The 22,389-nt window shown below is 36.4% G+C and overlaps 1 protein-coding gene across 1 annotated transcript in view; it reads right to left on the minus strand.

Moving 5' to 3' along the window:
- LOC113476231 (dynein heavy chain 5, axonemal-like) overlaps window positions 1–22,389 on the minus strand; it is a 170,286-nt gene that overhangs the window by 84,598 nt on the left and 63,299 nt on the right. Inside the window, exons 42-47 of the mRNA XM_026841585.1 lie at window positions 14,534–14,721; window positions 13,231–13,425; window positions 9,782–9,916; window positions 8,567–8,756; window positions 6,010–6,227; window positions 4,770–5,081 (exon numbers count right to left, since the gene is read on the minus strand). Coding sequence (XP_026697386.1) covers window positions 4,770–5,081; window positions 6,010–6,227; window positions 8,567–8,756; window positions 9,782–9,916; window positions 13,231–13,425; window positions 14,534–14,721 — 1,238 coding nt within the window. The remainder of the gene's footprint in view (window positions 1–4,769; window positions 5,082–6,009; window positions 6,228–8,566; window positions 8,757–9,781; window positions 9,917–13,230; window positions 13,426–14,533; window positions 14,722–22,389) is intronic.

The raw sequence follows: 22,389 nt of genomic DNA on the forward strand, positions 1-22,389 counted from the left end.
AGCACTAGAACTGCTGTAATGATATGTATATAACGCACAACCTCACCACTATAAATTTCTGTCTATCATCTGATCTGTTCTGACTGCACCATAATGTACCTGTCCATCTTGAAACCAATACTCTCAGTTTTACTGTAGAACACTGGCAGGCTCCAAAGTGAATTTTGTAATTGATTTTCATGGAACCTGGACTTTCTTCAGGTTACTCCATAGTGATGGCTACCATGCCTGCCTTTGCCAAGTGTTCTGCAACACCTTTAGCAAAGTTTCAAATTGATATAAAGTCCTTTCTGAGATTTGCAGTGCAGAATTATTTAAAAATATCGATTTCCATCCACAGTACAGATTGATGTAAATTATAACCTACTTTCACCTTCATTTAACATTTTTTAATATCATTCCCTCCCTAAGGGTTCCATTTGCCTTCATAATCTTTGGAAATCAACACTGTCTACACATTATGAGAAGTAAAAGTACAACAGGAACACTATGGAAGATAGTAATTGTGGAGGATTTGCATTTATGGCTCCCATGTCCTGCCAGTGAGAAATCTAAGACAATGAATACATTCAATCACCCAAAGATGTAAACAATCACCTACACATTTTTGAAAAATCAGTGAGCTACTTACCCATATACTCACCAGCTTTGTTCCAATTCTCAGTTTACTTTTTTTGCAACTAAAGTTCTTTAAGTACCCTATGATGAGTATTTATTGGCACAGAGACTGAATCAGGATTTTTACCCTTTCTCCTGACTTCCATCTCACTAGAATAGTGGGTAATACACACAACAAAATTACATGTTATGAGAAAAAAAAAAACAACTCATTTAGCCTCTTAATCTAGAATAGGGCTCATGGCTAAACGGTCTGAGAAAGAAGACAGTCTGAACGTGGGCATACACAGGAGGAGGGAAGCTTAGAAAACATCCCTTTTTTTGTTGTTTCTTGCTGACTAGCAAAAGTGCTTCCACCTCTGTGTGTTGTTTTTTGTGGCTTTCCCTCTAATATGCCTGGTTTGCCCCCAGCAATTCATAGCGTGCTCAAGTGACTAGCTGAGGGCATTGTGAGTAACACAAGGAATGGGTAGAAGTAAGGCACTGCAAGCAGTGTGGGAGATTCAAGTCTAAAGACCTTTAAAATGTGAATCTAAATCTCTGAGATTCAGTTTCTTCATCTATAAAATAGACAGTGTCTCACAGGGCATGGCAAATTGTTTAATAATTGATTTGACATACTCAGAATAAAGATATTTTATGACTCAAAGTAGTCTGAATTTTCAAGAGCCAAATTTTCTCCAGAATGAGTTTTGTGGTACTTATGATTCCAGTCAGGTTTGTGTAATTCTTGTTCTTTATTAAAAAAAAAAAATCAGAACCATATACGCTACTATTTTATTAGTACTATTTTTAAAACAATACATGGCTGAAGGAAGGATGCAAGATCAAGATAGCAATTAGCATGTATTAATGACTTATTAGGGTATTTTGTTTGGACAGGGGGTCTGGAAAAATTAGTTAGGTCATGACAAATACACATAAATTGTGAAGAATTTGGATCAGGAATTTGCTATCCCTTACAAGGAGACTGCAAAATGAAGGCAGATGGTAAAAACTCATATGAGAAAAGACCCTTCTGCACAGCGTACAGTCACTGTAGAACTCACTTGACTGTAGAATGCTCTTTAGGACAAGAAGTTGGTAACATATTCAAACGGTTTAGACAAGCACAAGAACAATTAAATAATGCAAAGTTATTAATATTTATAATATTAATTTGAACATCAACATTTAAATATCAAAGCTAAGAAACTCTTTGGATTAGACATTCAACTTAATGCTCCAGAGGCAATAGCAGCATTTACTCAAACAAGATTAGGGTGAGATTTAATGTGGAGGGAGGAATAAGTCACATCTGACTACTCTGCTGTTTGTAGAACTTCTCTGAAGTCTCCAGAATAGGTCAATAGGGAATCCAGGACACCAGATTTAATTTTTTTAAAAAATGAAAGTATGATCTTAAAATTGCTAGATATTTTTAATTTAAGTAATACATAGATATGGTGAAATTTATGTTACTCACATAACATCCATCACCAGTTTGAGCTTCATACCTTGCAGACAAACTAAATAATGCCACTCAGGCAATTACCTAATTTTTTTCAGTTCTTCGAAACTGTCTCAGATAATTGTTTCTATCAGCTAAGCAGTTCTGTTGCTTACAGGTAGCAGCATCATTCACAATCAAGAAACTGGCAGTATAGCTTCTAAATTTCAGAGTAGAGATTTTATATGGGGATGGGAGTTTACTTGAAATTACTCCTAAGCAGGAAATGTTGCTGAGAAGAAACAAGTGAGAGAGTGAAAATCCAGCCCTTCAATCACTGTTTTAAAAACATCCTGTGGAAATAGAAAGGATTCAATGAAAGATAATTTAAAATAAGATAGTTTTTTAGGGTTTGTTTTGGGGTTTTTTTCTGGTTTTTTTTTGGGGGGGGGGTTGTTGTTTTGTTTGTTGTGGGTTTTTTGGGGTGTTTTTTTTGTTTTTTTAATTTATCCTTGTCTTTTGAACTATCTCCTGTCTTTTGTATAAAAAATAGACTTAGAGTGGAATTTATAATATACATGAATAAATACATTCTTTCAACTGATTCACAACTGTTATTCTCTGGACCTTACTCCTACATTACTGCTACTTGCTGTACTTCCATTAGTAATAATTTTATCCAGTATGAAGACTTGCAGTGACAAATACTATGTTTATTAGAATAAATAATGACTGTTTCTTGTAAGCAAATTGGCATTACTATAGCAGATGTCTTACATCTATTTTGGTTGAATTCAGATTGATTTTAAAAGGTCTCTATAGGTATACTTAAAGACTGATTATCCTTAGTTACTATAGCCTAACCTTTGTTTTCTTCTAAAAATTAGATATTTGTAAGCTGCTTATATCCATGCTTTTCTTAATACTAGCATTAAATTCACCAAGGTCTATATTTGGCATTTGACTACTACTGTTGATGCATCTTATTTCACAAGTTTTCTTTAGAGTTTATCTTTTTTTTTTATGTGTGTGGGAAAACAATAACTGTAAAAGAGCCATCTGAATACAAAAGCAGTGTTACCCTCATCTGTAAAATCACTGTTATCACTTCTATTATTTGAGAAGCAAAGATAGCTCATTAAAAGTGAAAGAAAACTGACAGCATGACAGCTTTCATTTACATTTCGATAGTTCTAAATGCAGCCTTCAGCACAAAACTAACTTCATATTTCACTGCATTTTCATCTCTCAATCTAATAAAATACATATTTTTCTGGTCTTTATTGCTATTGCTTCAGGCTTGGGTATTTTAAATGTTGTTATTATGTTTTCAGAGCAAGTTGTAGCATAAAATATAAATAGAAATGTGGCAAAGAAACAGTAAATTGACCCACGTATATATTACTTTGGAAGCATATTTTAAAATTCATTACTAGAATTGTTTCTCTTGCTGCTGCAGTAAATACTGTCATAGCATTATGTTTTGGAGGTAGAACAAAATTAATAGCTCGTTAAACACTGGTTCTAAAGTAAATGGGCACTGAAATGAGACATATCTGTAAGAAGACATTTGTTAACATTCAAGGCATTCCAAAACTGTATTAATCATTGCTTTTATCATGATTTATAAATAAACTTTCTTAAATATCACTCAAAGTTCATTAAAAACTGCATTTGTAAAATCCAACAACGATGAAAACTATTACAGGAGAAACCCTTATAAAATCCAACACCAATTACACAAGTAAACTGCCAAGAGCAAGCCAATGAGAAAGCAAGGTATAAAAGGAAGTTGCATTTGTTCCACAGATGTTGGGGAAATCAGAAGGTAACAACACTGAAAGATCACAAAGCAGTAACTATTTCTTAAACAAATTCCAAAGAAAAAAATAAAAATTTCAGTGTAATTGAAAAAAGTATACTACTGAGATTATGCTTTTAGACCCACTATTGAGTACAACCATCCATAATATTAATAGAACCTTTTTAATGATTCAAGATGCTAAGGCCAAATGGAGGAGAAAAAAACATTCAGAATTCTCCCTTTGGATCTATTGACTGAACACAGTTTAGCCAGAGAATGTATCAAGGAGAAGTAATCTCAAAAACTTCCTTTGGAACAGAATCATGGATTGTATAATGAGAAGAGGCCACTATCATCACCTATGCTGAGCTTCAAAACACCACAGAGCACAGAACTACCCTGAATTAATTTGAATTACAGCATGTCTTTTAAAAATAACTAACGGACCAAAGTAATTCCTGCTGCAGCCAAAATTATGAAAAATTCCACGAGTGAATCTAGCTTAACTTCTTTCCAAATTTAATTCTTTACTTTTAAAACAAACAAGGAAGTTTACCCACTCCCTTTATGTATCCTAAGAACTAAAATCACAGTAACAATTACAGTTCAAGAGAGAATCTCTGTTTTGCCAACACGCATTATAAAATAGTCACAGATTTAACAATCCACTGCCAACAACCTATGCAGACAAAACAAAGCATGCAAATTATTCACCTGTTATAGTTTCATTCATTCATTACTGTTAGAGATAATTCTCTCTCTCTCTCTCTCTTTTTTAATACTTCATCCTTATTTTATTACATAAACAAAAGGAAGTAAACAATTTTAAAAGCACTTAGGAAGAAACAATGCTTCATTAAATAAAGAATAAGAAATGCTTTTTTTTTTTTTTTTTTCTAAAGTGATTGAATTACGTACCTGAAATACAGCATTAAAGCAATTCCATAGGATATCAGAGTATGTAACAGGCAGCGTTTGCAGCCAAGCCTTTAAAATAGGCTTCCAATCTAACACAGAGGAACTCATGAAGACCATCCCATTACGAGAAACTGTTGCAGGGGAAGCATTGTCAATGTTGTGAGGTTCAAAAACAATTTTGCAAGTGGGGGACATTGGAATACGATCTCCATTGGCCAAAGTAAGGGTCTTATTATCGTCCAGAACAGAGTTCAGATTTTCAATCCATATTGCATCAACAGGCCCATCCAAAACTATCCAGATATGTTCACCCTAAAAAAAGGAGACACACACACACATGCAAGTTTATATATGTTGACCAAAAATACACATTGACCTTATCTCAGATAATGTACTCTTGGATATAAATAATGACTCATAATTTGGCGCTGATTAGCTCAGCATGAAGTGCAACTTTATAATTTGCTCAGTGATTTTAATCCTTCTTTTGTTATTCTGTGTTATGTCAAAAAGGATATCAAGGAATAATGACAAAAATTTATTTGCATTGTTTCAAGCATAAAGTTGTCCTTTTCTTCTACAAAAGTACATTAGTCAGCCCAGCAACCAGCAAGGTGGATGAAAACATTTCCCATTAAATACAGTCATGGACATGGGCACACAGTCAGTCCTTGTGGGACGTTATCTAAGTATTTCATGTAAGGCTTCCCATTTCCCAAGTGGGAACTGAATGAAACGTCAGAAGATTTGAGTGTAATTATGATTCCATGACACATCATCTGCAAGTTTGATAAGAGAATTGGGAAATGCCAATACTGATTTCCTACCAAGGCCTCTTACATTCTGATATAATTAGTGAAACAGAGTGGCAATGACATAAAACCAGACAGGATAAAAGTAACTTTCCTGTCCTCACCTCAAAAAATTAACAGCCCTTGCTTTTTTTGTTTGAATGGTAGGACTTCTTGGTTACAGAAGGAAGCAAAACCCTTAAAAACCTTTTCCATTTCCAGTTTAATTCTGGAACCTCAAGCGCTTGAGAAGCCTATTGCTCTCTGGCATATACACATAATGCTGACTCTTGCATACATTGAGCTACTCAGACACAAAGTAAAACTAACACTGTATTTTCCCATTTAATTTTGTAATGGAAGATCTTTCACATAAATGACAGGTAATAAGACCTGATGGAAACAGTACTAAATATCCTTATTAACTATCAGGATACAATATCTCTTACCTTCTTTGCTTTTAAAGTTTTTCTCCATAATGTAGAGAAAATACCATCTGTCCAGTCATTTGTAGCAACATCAAGGGTACCAAACATCTGGGAAGCTGTGATTGCCTTTGGGTTCATTCTCATCTCTTTATGAGGAGCACCACAATCTGTCATTGCTTTCATCAAAATATTAATGCATTTTGTCTTTCCTGCACCAGCTGGACCTAGAGTCATCATACCTTAAAACAACATAAACATGGTTTAAAATGAAATGTCAAAATGTCATGCTACCATTTAATGGTTCTTTGCATCAGCGATCCCTGTTTTATTTTTATCAAAAGCCAATAGAAAAAAAGATGTTTGTCACTCCACTTAATGTTGACTGAAATTGAATTTAAATTATTAAAAGGCCTCTATAAATGTCTGGTCTATTACGATAGGCAAGTCTATGTGGGTCCATATCATCCCTCAGGCAGTTCTTTTCCTTTTTCTAATTGGAACACACAACTGCCTTTTGATGTTCACATGCAATGACATTGACATGACTGATGAAATACAAAACCAGTAATTTCTAAATGTATTTAATGAGAATGAGAAGTTCCCAATGATATACAAAATTGACTGTATCTTTCTGAAGCAAAAGTAACAAAAATATGTACCTGCATCCATCCATGCTGACATTTTAATAGATCTTTCTCACACAAAAAAGTTAACAGCAACCACACTTTTAATTTCATCAGTGTATACACATACTGCCTAAGGAAAAGAAGCCATGTCTTCAACAATAAATTGAGCCTACAGTCAATCCTTTTTAATTATATTTTCTAAATCACCTATTCAAGAGGCCCAGAGTCTGTCCAAAAGCAGATGGGACATTCAAACTGACACTTACAAAATATCTAAGGGAGATAGGTAACTCCTATTAACCCTAAAGGCAACTGGACAACATAATCCTTAGCTGACTGAAAACTTCTGCAACAAACGTATGGAAAAAGTTACAAACCTAATCCACTACAATGATGTTTTCTCTGAAACTGAGGAGAGCTGAATATTCTCCAAAACAATTTGAGCACCCAGACAATCACTTACTCATGACATGTGTTACATATTGGAAGATCTAATCCAAGCCCCTCAATGTTAATGGAATGGCCTTTCTGATAGTTTCAACAGCATTTCAGTCAAAACTTATGCAAAAGAGATTTCAGGATCCATGTACTGAATCTCCATGCATATGTGTGTGTATATGCTTAAGCACTTCATTTGCACATGTTGTCTTTATTTCAACCAAGAGAAGTCATGCATTTTACATATTTTGATACTTGAAATCCCTTGGTGACCTCTCCATAAATCCAGGGGTCCATGAGTAGGACAAATGGAAGTCAGAAAAACAGAATCTTTTTCCCTCCTTGTAATAACTTGTGTCACAGAAAGGCCCTGGGCATCCAAGTGTTAGGCCAATTAAAGCTGCATGACCCCTGGGAACAGCAGGGACATGTGAAGAGGCATCTAAGCAGAATGCCGTAGTGGATCCTAAAAATTTTTGGGTAAGAGCGGACAAAACAGCTTCTTCTAACAAGAGGTGCATTTACTCAGCACAGCATTAACCAGTTCTTTGGTCTAACCAATAATCTGAACTAAATGTTTGAGGTGTTAAGGTCTCAGACTGTGCTAGGTGAATGAGTATTTACTTTTCTTTGTTCCATTAGTATAAGGTTACTATTCTCTTATTGACATGAATAGACAGAATAAAAATGATGACATCTTTAGAAGTCTTTGCTCCTTTAGTTACATTTCCTTTATATATTCTTCTTCATATACTAAACATTCCTTAGTTGTTGTAGGTTAGGGGAGTGGGGGACATTTCAAAGTAGGGGTACTTTTTTCCATTCAGCTATGAATTATAAACCTGCTTTTACTATAGTCTTTAGTACCCTTCCTAAGACCAGATAAACTTTACTCATTAGTCTTTTGCACACTGTAAAAATGTATTTTTATAGAATCACAGAATGGTTGATGTTGGAAGGGACCTCTGGAGGCCATCTTGTCCAACCCCACTGGTTCAGCAGGAGATGGGCTTATTTCTCCTCAGTGTAAATGGTCAGAATTGAACACAAAGAATGACACTTGGAATTATACTGCATGCTTGATAGAATCTATCAAAGGTTTGGGAGAGTATTTTTTGTAATCTTCTCAGCATCATAATCTCACAGTAACATTAAACATGAAGTTCATGACTGAACTGTGACTGAGGGCAACAATTGTTTACAGAACACTGAACAAAATCGGCTGTTTCTGAATTTTAATGTATACTCTACATCTTAACTTGTTCCATAGAAATTTCAATCTCTGAAGGCCACATTCATATTTCCCATAAAAATATAATACAACAAAGCTAAAATCTCACTATGTGTGCACTACACACCAAACAATGTCATAACAGTTTCCTAGCAAAATATCCACATAGGCTTTAAAAATGACATCTGTTCAAATTTAAAATACATTTTTCATGAAAAAAAATCTGCATAATATAAAAAATATGGGGTTTATGCAGTCTCAGAAACTCATCTAGCATGCTAACCATGTCGGACTTGTTGAGTTTCATACAGCTGAATGAGTTTAAGTATCCATGGTGGGTGATGAATAAGCCCTGCTTTCTCTGCCTGTTTCTGGATGGCTGACTGTAGTTCAGGATATCCAGCTTTATCCAGAGTAATTCCAGGGAACAGATCATTAATGAGACTCATAAATAAAGGTTCATCTTCATCCACCTGTCAAGGATAAAGTAGGGGAAAATACATCATATATTCATTGAAATTATTATTACAACTGTAAACAATCTTTAACAATATGACATTTAAAAGATGGCAGTAGAGAACCTTATATTTTCCAAGGCAAATATTATAATTATGGATCAGTTTTATTACATGAATTTCATATAATGAAATCACAAGTAGTAATTTCTAAATTAAATACTTAAAGCTTATAAAAATGTTAACATCTTAATACAGTTTTCTTCAACATATACATACACACGTTTCTTCATTTGTTACATAAGTCAGGGAGATTTATTCAAATCATATTTTGCCTTGGATTTTTTATTATTTTTTTCCTTCTGTAAATCACTGAAGCATGCCTATAGGTTTGAATGAATGTACCAATGCACTGAATAGATTAACATCAGAAACAGAGTAATTGGTTCCATCACAAAACTAGCTCCCAAGGTAAATACACAGAGTGTAGACATGCTATAACCTTTCAATTACAGAACTAAAAAGAAAGATTAATACTTTAAATAATAATATTGAAAGAGATTAGACTGTACAAGTAGGCGTTAGCTGCTTGCAAGCTCACTCATTGCAATTCTTACGATGTTCTGAAAAGACAACAGACTCCCAAGAAAAGTATAAGTTGAAATTCTGGATTAAGGACATTATTTAAAGTTAATACAATGTATTCTTCCTTTCTCTCCTTAAATAAGGTAAAAAGATGAAAAAACAAGAGCCAATTAGAGGACCAGGCTAGGTCCCCTAGGATCCGATGGTATTTCCAATTATTTTTTTCAGCTAAGGCTTCTGATGTCTTTTCCTCTCTTTGAAAGACAAATATAGTGCTCACACCATAACTGTATCTTCATGTAACTGTATTCTTCACTCACTGCTAGACCATGCTAAAAACCGCAAAATAATGTATCCAACTAAAGAGCTAAACAGCTAAAGAGCTGTTCAAAGAGCAAAATAAATACACTTAAAAATGCAAAGTACTCTTGTTGGGAAATTCACCAGTGTTACAGTACCAGTTTGGAGAGGTTCATGTCCCGCAGAACTCTCATCACTACAGTTTTCTCTGGCTCTTTGGGATTAGATCTCTTCACTGCTCCAAGTGTTCTTAAAACAGACAGGATATTTCTAAGCCCAAAGTCATAGTGAACCTTCGAAATAATGCATACATGCAATTGGTACCACAAAGATTAAACACTTTAAAATCAAAAGAATGCTGAAAACTAAATTCATTAAATAAATAAATATGCTATTGGACTTTTAAATGTGGTGAAATTCACAGCTCTTTTTCAATCTTTTCAACTAGATTTCCAGTTCTGTTGCTATCATATCTTGAGTATATTTTCCAGTGTTGTATGTCCATACCTGCCATGTGTCCCTTTTGCTCTTAAAGTACCACTTTTACAAGTCATCTGTAACAGAGCTGCATCTTCCGTCATTTTCCTAATTTGCTAGATGCACAGACAGCAAACCACGCGTCTTCAGACCATCCTCTGTTTTGTGCTCATGCAAGGACTGTTGCTATCTTGATATCTGCTACTGGAACTCATGACTAAAAGGACCAATCTCTTGCTGATATAATGAAACATACTGAAATTATTCAGGTACAATTTGATGTATGTAAGCCTATCCTATCCTATCCTATCCTATCCTATCCTATCCTATCCTATCCTATCCTATCCTATCCTATCCTATCCTATCCTATCCTATCCTATCCTATCCTATCCTATCCTATCCTATCCTACCCTACCCTATCCTATCCTTAATGACTTTCTGCTCTGTGGATGGTTTCATAACAACCTGGTTCATAACAGAAGGATTTACTTCCAACAGCCATGTGCATCCTAGAGGTGTATCTAACCAGCTTTGGACTTGGGCTGGAATATCTTCCCTTTCCCTATGTATGCAGCTGCATCTTTGCACAGCCATACAGATTAAATCTAGAATTTGTACCTGAACATACAATTGTCTTAGTTAACACAGATTTGAAAATATATTCAAGTGATAGGACAAGAGGGAATGGCCTCAAGTTGCTCCAGGCAAGGTTTAGACCGGATATTTGGAAGTATTTCTTTACAGAACCAGAACAGGTTGTTAGGTATTGCAATGGGCTTCCCCAGGCAGTGGTAGAGTCCCCATCCCTGGAGGTGTTTAAGAGTTGGGTTAACGTAGCACTGAGGGATATGGTGTAGTTGGGGTCTGTCAATGTTAGGTTAATGGTTGGACTGGATAATCTTCAAGGTCTTTTGCAACCTAGACGATTCTGTGATTGATTCTGTGATTTATACAAGAGCAGGACTGTCAAAAGGGCTGCTGACAGGCACAAGCAGGAGAAACTAGCATACTACAATGGTTTTGCAGAAAGCTATGCTTCCTGGCTCATATGACCAAGTATAGAATCATGATCCATGATGTAAAACTATTGGGAGCAAAAAATAAGCATAGCAGGCTTATCTGATGGATATTGGAGAAATGTTAGAGGGTCCTGGAGAAATTATAAATACCTATGGAAAACTGTCCCACACAGACATCATGGCTTATGTTGTAAGAACGATGCAATTTAAGTTATAAGTGAGATATAAGCCTAAAATTCAAATATATAATTATGATGTACCTGGGTGTAATGACTGTGCCCATGTGCACACCCAGAGCACTTGGTCATTAATTTCCATTAATTAATATCAAGGAACTCCCTTGTTAGAATCAGCATAGATGAGACAAAGGACTAGTGACAAGGTGATTGAGCTACATGCCTTCAGAACAAAGCATTTGACTAACTAGTACAACAGTTCTCCAGATAAGAATTTCAGACAGTTCTACAGAGCCCTCCAGGCAGTTCTTACAATCTCTAGGCCAACTGAAAAACACTACTTGTATGCTTCAGTGCATTGATTAACATGCTGAGTGGAGAATCTTGCTGTCTCAGAGACTCCAGGGCAGATTCTGCTGCAGAAATGACCAAATCACACATAGAAACTCTTTGTGCAGATGCAGCAATGATCATGTACAAAACATTGTACACCAGTAAGACAGTTAAGTTTTGCACACAGTTAATTTTTTCTTTGAGTGTGTATGTTATGTTTAAGTACTCTGTCCAGGAGTGAACACCTGTAACAACACAAAACAATCAAAGCACTTTTGCAGATCATAGATGGCTGAATTTCTGATGCCTGCTTAAACGTCTCTACCACAGTGAAGAAAAGAATCATGTCCAGGATAAAAATGACCACACAAACTGAGGCAATGAGAAACTTTACTCTGGAGACAAGCTCTGTTGTTAACTGCTGAAACTGTGCGTACACAAATTTTCCTAAACCATGTCCACAAATTCCACTTAAGAGGGAGCTCTTGGAAAAATGATCTTCTGACAAATGCAACCTGTAAGCATGCTAACTATAAAACACAGGCAGATGACATGACTGAGAAAGTAGGTTGGACAACAACAAATGGACTAAGACTAGTCATGCTAGATCAATATGGGATGATTCAGATTGACTAAAAACTAATTTGAAGCCTAATTGAGACACCCCGGGCAATATTACAGGGAAGTCAGTAGCAAATACGACCCTTGAGAAGCCAGTCTACAACACACAGCTGGTGAGTACAATTCTCACAGAAAAAGAAACCTGAGAAAAATTAAAATTGTAATCCAGTTTGGTTATATATACTGAGAGTGAAATTAAAGAGGTATGGAGAAAGGAAGAGAAAATCCAAATCTGTACTTTTTTGTTTTAACTCTGAAATAATGAGGGCAATATGATGCACCATCATCTTATTCTGGTGTAGTCCAAGATTTCTGCATGAAAGTCAACATAGTCAGTAATAAATATGTGGTATAGAACTGAAATAATATAATAGAGAATGTAGTCAATATGTCCAGGTTCATTAGGATCCAACCAAAATAAGCATTGGAGTTGCAACTTACCTATCATTCATATGATTTTAATTTGAGAACCTCTAGTGGACAGACAGTACAGAGCATTCAAAAGGCAACAGCTAGTTCCGTTCTTAAAAGCAGCTTTATCCTTTATTTCTACTTAAAAAGCCCATACCAAACAGAATAGCATTTTTCTGGTAGCACTCAGCAAGACAGTGCCTTCTAGGCACTCTTCAGTTATTTACAATTCTTACACTGCCTCTTCAATAGATCTAGCCTTCATAAGTGAGGAGACTGAAAAATGTGTCCTCTGCACAGTTCAGCAGAACAATATACACTGTTCCTCATAATGTCTCCAATAACCACACTCTGTTTAAAAATCACAGATCAGACTTTCTTTACTGTACAAATTATCATGAAAAATAAAAACAATGTGATGATTTCAGACTCTGTTTCTAGAACTGGAAACTGAAAACCCTAAAAAATGAATAGGATCATGAGTGTAAAAATAATTATTTTCTCTATGAAAGCATATTCTCTATATACCCTTCCACAGAGATCTTACAGTTGGACAAATATTTATTTTACCTGTTTAGATAACTGCTCTTCACAGAGTTTGTAGAGTGTATAGAATTTTCGACTAAGGACTTGGTTGTCTCGGAAACCAGCACTTGCCAGTTTGACTCGCATAATAATGCTACGGTCAGGCACCATCATAGCAACTGTGCGAAACTGAATCTTAAGATTTTCTGGAAGTTCTTGTCGTCCTGCATAGCCAGGGTTCTGAAAAATGCATGAGCATGTCACAATCACACATCACTACACAGTTGCCTAAATACTGCAGTTCATTAAGTATGTGGAATCACACATGTTATTTGGAGATGCCCACAACACACAGACATAGACAGACAACCACTTACAGATCTTGTTGGAACTGTTCTAAATGGTTAGTTCCTCAGGGTCTTGATAGTGCTCCAGTGCTAGAGGTTACTTTCCCTTGTGAGCATTCCCAGACCATTTCAGTGCACAGTCAAGCAGTGCAAGCCATTACCGAATATAATTTGAACTAATGGATCTGACCTTTCACAGAAGATGTCTAAGTCATTCATGTGACTACTGCATGGCTCAGCTGTGACAGCAGTAGTTGCTGGCTATACAGTGATAACTTCTTAAACTCTTCCAGATGTTTCCAAACTGCCTTCCCACTGGCCTTTGTATGCCACTAATTTGTCCTTTTTCAAATTAAAGTGATAATATTTTAAAAGGGTATGAAACCTTAAAGACAAATGCTTCCATTTTGAGTCATGGATATGTAGCCTATAACTAAGAAGAGGGACCTACAACGATCTTTTAAAGGTATTCTTACACTTTCCTGCTTCTTTGTCTCCTGCACTGCTAGAAACATTCCACAGGCACCAAAGATAAATCCTCAGTAGGCCAGTGAACCACAGTGATGGTGCTTTCCTTCATGCTGTTGTATAGAAGGACTTCGTATAGACGTATAGAAAAGTTCTTCACACGTGGTGAAATACTGACCAGACCAACTACAGCAGTCCTTGCAGTGGTCAATTACTTCAGTTTTATTTTGACAGATTTGACTAAAACCATGAGATGGCTGGGTTTAGTCTCAAACTGTTAAACATTCAACTAAAAAAGCCTTTAAAATATGCAGTTAATGATAATTGCATACCTGAAGTCCTAAGTTCCAGTTAAAAATATGGGCAAGAGAAAATATCATAATTATTGTCATTATTATTTCATCAAATTATTGTTCAAATTGTATTATTTTCTACCAGACAGTTCCAATGAGTTCAATGCAGAAATTTCAATGGGAAATGAAATAGGAAAGATTTTTCACAATGATGCCATTTACATATATTCACACACATACCATAGTCAGAAATATACCAAATTCTCTGTCCATGTCAACAACATCACCATCAGTGAAAATAAACTGACGTTTCTTATTTTTCTTACACTGAAGTACGATATATATCTGCTGAGCAGCTACTGATAAAACTGGAAGTTCAATGCGGTTAAATTCATCGAAGCAACCCCATGCACCTGACTGGGCTAAACCTAAAAAAAGTAAAGAGAAAAATACTACATTAAAATATCAGTTCAAACAATAATAATTTATGTATAAAATACAGCATATTCTATACAACTTAAAGTAACATGGGAAGAATAGAGAGCATGAATGCAGAGTAAAACGAGAAGTAAAAACTCAGAATAAATTAGGCTGTGCATTAATGACACCCAGAAAATGAACTACCCCTTGGAAGAAATAAACTTCTTTACAAAGAATCCTAAAATTTTATAGCAACCATAAGGCAGAAAGTGTTCAGTAATACTGTATATAGCACCTAGTAGCATAAACATCCATATACATGGAAACTCATCTATGCATCAGGTGAAATTGTCAAAGGTGAGCTTGAGAGACATTTACCTAAATGAAAAGCACAGGATCAAATCAGACATCACTACATTTGTGACAGAAACATTGTAGCATTTTCTAACAATTAATTCATAGGGCAAAAATTGTTGGAGAATAGTATCCTGCTGTTCAAGAGAGAGGAATCTGATGTCACACTTACAACTGTTAATGGCCATGGAGTTCTAGACAGACATTAGTATCCATAAACATCATGGATGTCTTTTGAGAGAGTCAAGTACTCTTCCTTCTGTATCATGTGAACATGTTCATTTCACAAGATACAAAGGCTAATAAGTCTACACAGGAACTTCACGGATGCCATCTCTTCCCTTCACAAAGTCCACACTGGACTAGTATTTTCTATTGCCTGGATCAGTAGATTTCTGTACATTTCTAGAACCTGGATCAGTACTTTAACTGGTGCTACAAACAAATATTCAGAGCTGTTTAATTCACTCCACTGGACTAGTGGAGCTCAGCTTGTCTTAAGCCATTTGAAGGCAGTGCCAAATGTGGAAATAAAGCACATGTTCAAGAAAAGGCATTTGTGTGTTTGCAATGTTGAACAGCTATGCCCAGAGCCCCGCCAAATCCCCATACTATATATTGCAACGTCTATTAGCACTGGTAAAATAAACCAAGGGGTGGTTTATGTGTAATGTTTATCCCTTAAGACACTTAAGCTAATGGAAGAGAAAGTACTCAAAAATCAATACTATTAATACATACTTTTTCACTTTGTTTTGTTTTCTCTTTCACATTTTCCCTTGTCTTTGCTCTGGTGTGTTCTGCTCATATTATCCTTCTACCCTTCCCTCTACTGTTCCTTGTCTGATCTTCTCCTGCTCTTTAAGATGTTCCTCTAGGACCTCTCATCTTACTCCAAACCCTCTTGAGACCCCTTTTATGTTTCTTCTCTGCCCCTCTTCTACTCTGTCCCATCTTCTACTGTGATCAGCTATCATAGCCAAATCAATACTTCTCAGTTATTGCAGATAGAAAAAAAAAAAAAAAAAAAAAAAAAACTTACATTCATTTTTAACCATTTTTCATGCCCATTAACCACTTCTTTTAATATTGTTGCATTGACTGGTCTTTTTCACCCATGTAATTTTGGAAGAACTCTTCAACAAAATTAGTGGAGTCACACCAGATCAAAACCAGTGGTAGTACAGCCAAAACTGACTCCTTAAGATTTGATTCAGCTAAGGCAACACTGCAGATCTCACATAAAATTCAGTTCAATTCCATATGCAGGGCAATCTTTTTCCTAAACTACTGCTAACTAATTTCTGTTATATGATAAGGAAAAACATACTCCTAAAGAAAATAATTTGAAGATAATAAAAAGTCACATGGACTTAATTACAAAATTTAAAAGCAAATGGAATATATAAAAATACCACAATGTCACAATGAAGCAAACATTAAAGTAAGTCTATAGACTTACTTGAACATATCTAACATACTTAAACATGAAAGACTCAATCTTACTGTCTTTAAAAACAAATAAAGAATGTTCCTTGATTTCACTGATGTGGCAGCAAGTCTTTTAGCTCATGTTGTCCCTCTTCTATGAGGAATATCAGGGCCCTGGATGCACCAACAGGCCTTAATTGCCCTGACCAGCCTTAACTGGGGTTTCTATCCATACTCTCTCTCCTCCAGTCCAGGAGCTTCATTTCAGCTCAGGCAGATCTGCGCTATGTTGTATGTAGGTTTGGGCACAGCCCTATCTCCTGTCACCCTGACTTGCTGTCTGAACTTCCTCAAGGACCCCAGAACTATTCAGAGTTTTACCTCCAGCTTTGTCTCCTGCTGTTTCTGAGTGAACATCCTAGGTGGACCCAGCCTGTTATTTACCTTTGTCTGATGTTCACTTGAACAGCTGATGAAAACAAGCTGTCACCAACCTGCCCCGCTCAGGCACTGTGGGACCGTGCTGTGGTCAGTGAAGTCACTGTCCTTGCCTGTGTGATGGTCACCCTGGGCTCCTAGCTTGTCTTCCCTCATGCAGTTGTCCCATTCTTGCTGCTCTATGATGAAAAATTCTTACAGAGATTTTTCAAATACATTTGTCCCCTTTTGTTACATGTATTATATGACTACTAGAATCCATTCTAAAAAAAAAGTGTTCTTTCTACTTTATTGCACATCAATATCTACTCTTTGAGATGCAACAAGGAAAAGCCCTAAAGCTGGATGATATCCTTTAACAAAAAGACTTTGTTTCATATAATATTGTCTATTACAGTTACTATCTGTATATTAAAGGGCTTTGAAATTACTTTCTGTATAGAACGGTGAGGTTCAGTTCTAACCATACGTTTCCTTGGGAAAGGAAAAAAAAAAATCACTTGTTCTGTAATGCCACCTGCTGCATAGAGTTAGGAAACCTGACTCTCAGGCAAGGCCAATATCCCACAGCTTTGAATAAATTCAGTTCTTGCAAAATCATTTCATTCTGGCGGTGTTCAAAAGGAAAAAGGAAAGAAAATACACACATATGTATACACCCACACAAACACAAGCAAAAGCACAGCAAGCAAACTGTCAGCTGCAAAACAGCTTAGACACAATGTAATTTTGTTGTGCATTGTCATACTGTGCATTAATTTGTCCCCACACAAAACATTTTACGGTAATTAAATACAAAAATAGAATAAATGCAGAAAATAAAGGTCAGACTAAAGAGATCTTTAACTATGTCTAAGAAATGTGACAACCACCCCAATCAGTAGAGATATCCTACAGACCTGGTCCTCACGTGATGCAAGAACCACACAGCATAGCTACACCCCCCCTCAGAAAGACTTAAAAATGCATCTCCGCAATGAAGTGCCATGTCCCTTTCATGTCAGTGACTCTATGATAGATATATAGACAGCTGGGTGGCCTGACCCTTGAACACTATGTTGTGGCCACAGTCCCCAGTGCAGGTACTAGGGCCACAAACACAAAGTATGTTGCAGGCTACTGTGACAACCCCTGTCCTGCCAGGTGACCCAAAGTGCCAGGTGGTAATACCCTCTGTGCTCTTCTGCATGGGGAGGTCTGGCTAAAATAGTGTGCCAGTGAAGTAATTAGTCTTGGCAAAGCAGCTATAAACTCTCTTTTGTATTGAAACAACACATTTAAGATTTTACAGAGGGGTAGAACTATAGTGACATAATTCAAAGCAAATTTCACTAAAACAGAACTCTGTCTAGCCAAAGTGCAGCCCAGAAGCAGTAAGCTACAAGGTATTCATTGATCCTGAAAGAATTTACAGAGTTCCATACTTGTTTATTCAGCTTCTGGATTAAGATAAATATCAAGTCTTACATTAAATATTGCATTAAATATTAAATCACAAAAAGGTACCTCAGATAAGACTGGAATTGTTTGACTGACTACAGAAAACAGAACCAAAGCAAACACGACTTTTGCACTCATCTACAGACAACCACAGACAAAAGGTTTGCTAAAGAGTATTCATCAACACTTTTCACTAACAGTGATGAAGTACTCCTGATTTGCTGTTCCTGGGCAATTTTAACACTGAATTTGACATAATAGAAAACTTGAAAATTCTCCTTCTCATTTCCTTCCCTGGTGCTTTCATGGGTTACCTCTGGTCCAATTCAGATGTGTATCTACTTTTTGGTTCAAATTTCAAAAACAAAACTATCAAAGATGAAAGTCCAGGCCTTGGACATCTTGACTAGACCATCTGCCTGTGAATAGCTGGAGTTGTACAGGAAGACAAAAGAGGAGAGAGACAGGGAGACAGAACCTCAGCTCTGAGCCAACCAGGAGAATTGTAAATTATAATTTTATAGTATACAATAGATTGTTATGTTATGTATATTATATTATATATTCCTATTTCTTTATTCTGAAGATCAAATACTGTTCTTACAGAAAAAAATCTGGACACATGGCAGCAGACATGACAACACTAACTCCACACCTCCTTTTTGTTCTCACTGCTAAATCTGCTAGTACCTGATAATTTAACCCACAGCACCAGATGAAGTGAAAATTTTGAAAGAGGAAGCATTGGTAATGGAGTACAAAGCCTCACAGATATGGGGAATTCTGAAGAATTTCTCAAATGTGTTCACTAAAATATGTAGTGTGTTTCATGAGAACTTTCTTATCAGTCTGCATGCAACGCTTTTACATCTGTGAAGAACTACTATTCTTTTCCATTAAAAATCTCATAGGCATTAAAGAATCTTTCTCGAAACTCATTTTGCTCCTACTATTAAACCAAAAAGAGCTTATTTCTTTCCCTAACTTCAGTATATCCGCTGTTCAAGGAATACCAGATATCTCGAGACATTTCAACATAAAAACTGTGATTCCAAGTCAGGCCCTTCCAGGTTGTGAAAATAAGTCCAAAGGAACTGGTGCCCTTCACAAATGCAAACATCAATGACTTAAATAGGAAGAGAATTTTACATTTCTTCCCAGATACACAACAGTCTGATGAATGCTGGAAAAAAATCACCCTATTCAGGCTCTATTCAGCTGGATCTATTATCTAATTCCCAGGCAAATTCTCTGAGAAGTAAGCCACCATTCCACTAGAAAATTGACTGAGGTAATCAGTCACAGGCATCATGGTCGTCTGACCAGCAATCTGTTGAGCTCTCTAAGCATCTTTTCTAACTCACATTGAACACCAGCATGCCATTATATGAGGCAACCAGATAACAAGGACACATTACACAGTATTATTTAGCTTTTGTTGCATAGATGACAATATTACATGGAAAATGGTCAGCTTATAAAAACAAACAAAACAAAGAAAGCTGAGCACTAAAACTGAGCTCATTGTGTTCAGTTTTACTAAAAAAAAGGCAGTGACAAGCAGCAGTTATCACTATTGCCTCAATGTGAAATGAGAAAGGATGTTACCACAGCACTCAGGATAAGAAGGCAGAAACAAAGCAAGGATACAGTCTAGATGTCTGAACTGACACAAGTCACAAACAGTGTAATACAAAGCAGTCAGGAAAAAAGACGGTAACATAAAGAGATACAAACATGCTCAGAGAAGAAGCAGAGAGGTAAAAAAACAAGAGCTTGGTGAGATGAAAGACAACCCCACTCCAAGGAAAAACAAAGGCTGACATCCCCCCTCTGGACAGATGACTGCAGGTACAGCAGAGACCAGTAGATGACTGCACCTTGGTGTTATGAGCATATTCATGTTTAGCCACACAGCAAGCTGGTCCCAGCCCTCTTCTGTTTATTACCAATGAGTAAAATAAACTTGGGACACTAAAAGTCTGCATGCATGATAAAAGACATGCAGCTAAAAGTTGGCCCAAAGATCTGGGCATTACATGAGGTGCTGTGAGAAACTTGTGACCTTGACTAAAGGTATTCACATGCAGCTAGTTCAATTTCTAGCTTAGAAATTATCCTCAGTTTGTTTGATATTATATAAATGAGCAGCTTTCCATAGAAATTAGGTAACTATTTTCTCTCTTGATATGCAAATATCTGGCCTTGGTTATAAACACAGTCTTTACCTCAGGTAAGGACTATAATAACACAGTATATTCAGCACATAAGTCATCAGCTTCTATAAAAGTTTAACCCACATCCCGGTGTGATTTAATGGGATACTATGAAACCTGTCTTCTGGGGCTACTGCTCCTAGGCAGTGAACACCTGCATGCATCTAAAAAGACCAAAGCTAAAGGTAAAGCTAAAAGATGAGCTAAGAGACTGACTAATGCTTTACATGAAGACTGTGATCAAACTTTTTATTCTTGTGGCGTTAGCAGAATTTTAGCTATTATAGAAGAGTGGCTATTTATGGGATCAGTTCAGGACTGGGATTAAACTCTCACAAGAGCTAAGGATGGTCACTAGCTCTATCATTCACTGCTTTAATATTTACTACACCACCTCAGATTCCTGGTACGGAAATAATAGGGGTGCCCTAGCAGGAAGCACTTCATCCTCTCTTTTTGTAGCAGTGACTCCTTGACTGTTTTCTCCAGCTATCTTGCTGGCCCCTTACTGCATCTCCAACTAGGAAAATCCTCAGTGGGAGGGAAGGCAACAGACATGAGCATGCCTCAAAGAGAGAGAGAAGCTAACAGACACCAGTGCCTTTTCAAAGCTCCGTGTCTCTGTTCTGTCATGACTCATGGCTCAGAGGAATAGTGGATGGAGGCTGGCTGAGGCAAAGAAAGAAAGAATGGAAATGTTTCTTTCCTATCTATTTTCACGTTCTTATAAATGGACTAATGTGTTGATTAGTAAGAAGCATGGCATTCTGCAGAATGCACTGCTATAAAACTTCTGAGTCATGATTAGAAAAAACTTGTCAAACTAGTTAAATCATTTTTTCCCCTTCTTTCCCTGCTCTACTTCTTCCTATTTCCTTCTTTTTGATATGGCCATTAAAAAAATTTAACAAGTCAGAGGCCTAAAAATACATGTAAAAGAACAAAAGGATTAGGAGGAAGGAGTCCAGTGAAGCCAGTACTAGTACTGCTTTTAACTTAGTTCTTCCCCAATATGTATTGTTGATCGTCTTGATCCAATTCAACCACAAACAAAGCTGGTAAAACCACAGAAGAGATGAGAAAAATATAAAAAATCTTTTCACAATTAATACAAAATCACCTAATTCAAACCTGGCATACCTTTCAGGTTTTCTGTCTCTATTAGTAAAGCTTAATTGGAAACTCTCAAACTCTTAAATAAGAAGTCAAAGACAAAAGTTACTTTTATTAAAATCCTGGCCAGCTTTGCTGGCTTCTTTATTAAAACTAGAAATGATCTTCAGGTTATATTTTAACCTTCAAGTGATATCACAACAGTGAAAATTATGTTTATGATACCTTGTGTTGGATTTAAGAGCCTATCACTCACAGAAAACGGGGACATTCTGTAGTCTCCAGTCCATCTATCCATCTAACCCATAGGAGCAATATATGAGAAAATAGACATAATGTAGTCCAGATATATTGGATCACTTGGTCACTGTTTGCAACATAAACTTCAAAACTCCACTTACCATGAAAAGTTACCAGAGTTTGACCACTATCTCATCTTCCTGTTTCAAAAAATGTCTAGAGTTTGAAGTAAGACACTGCACCACTTTGCATGTTACTCTGCCTTGCACAACATTGTTCAGCTTTGTATTTGTTTGACTTGCCTGATACAAAAATGACAAGGGAGGAAAAATATCCTCCCCCCTTGCGATGGGTGGGATAGAGGCATAAAGAAAATCAGCTGAAAGCTTAAAAGGGAAAAGGAAAAGAAGAGGTACATAGGAAACACATGCCAAGAATATTAAA

The sequence above is a fragment of the Athene cunicularia genome (assembly GCF_003259725.1).
Source record: "Athene cunicularia isolate RWA chromosome 2 unlocalized genomic scaffold, athCun1 chr2_part1, whole genome shotgun sequence".
NCBI classification, from domain to species: domain Eukaryota; kingdom Metazoa; phylum Chordata; class Aves; order Strigiformes; family Strigidae; genus Athene; species Athene cunicularia.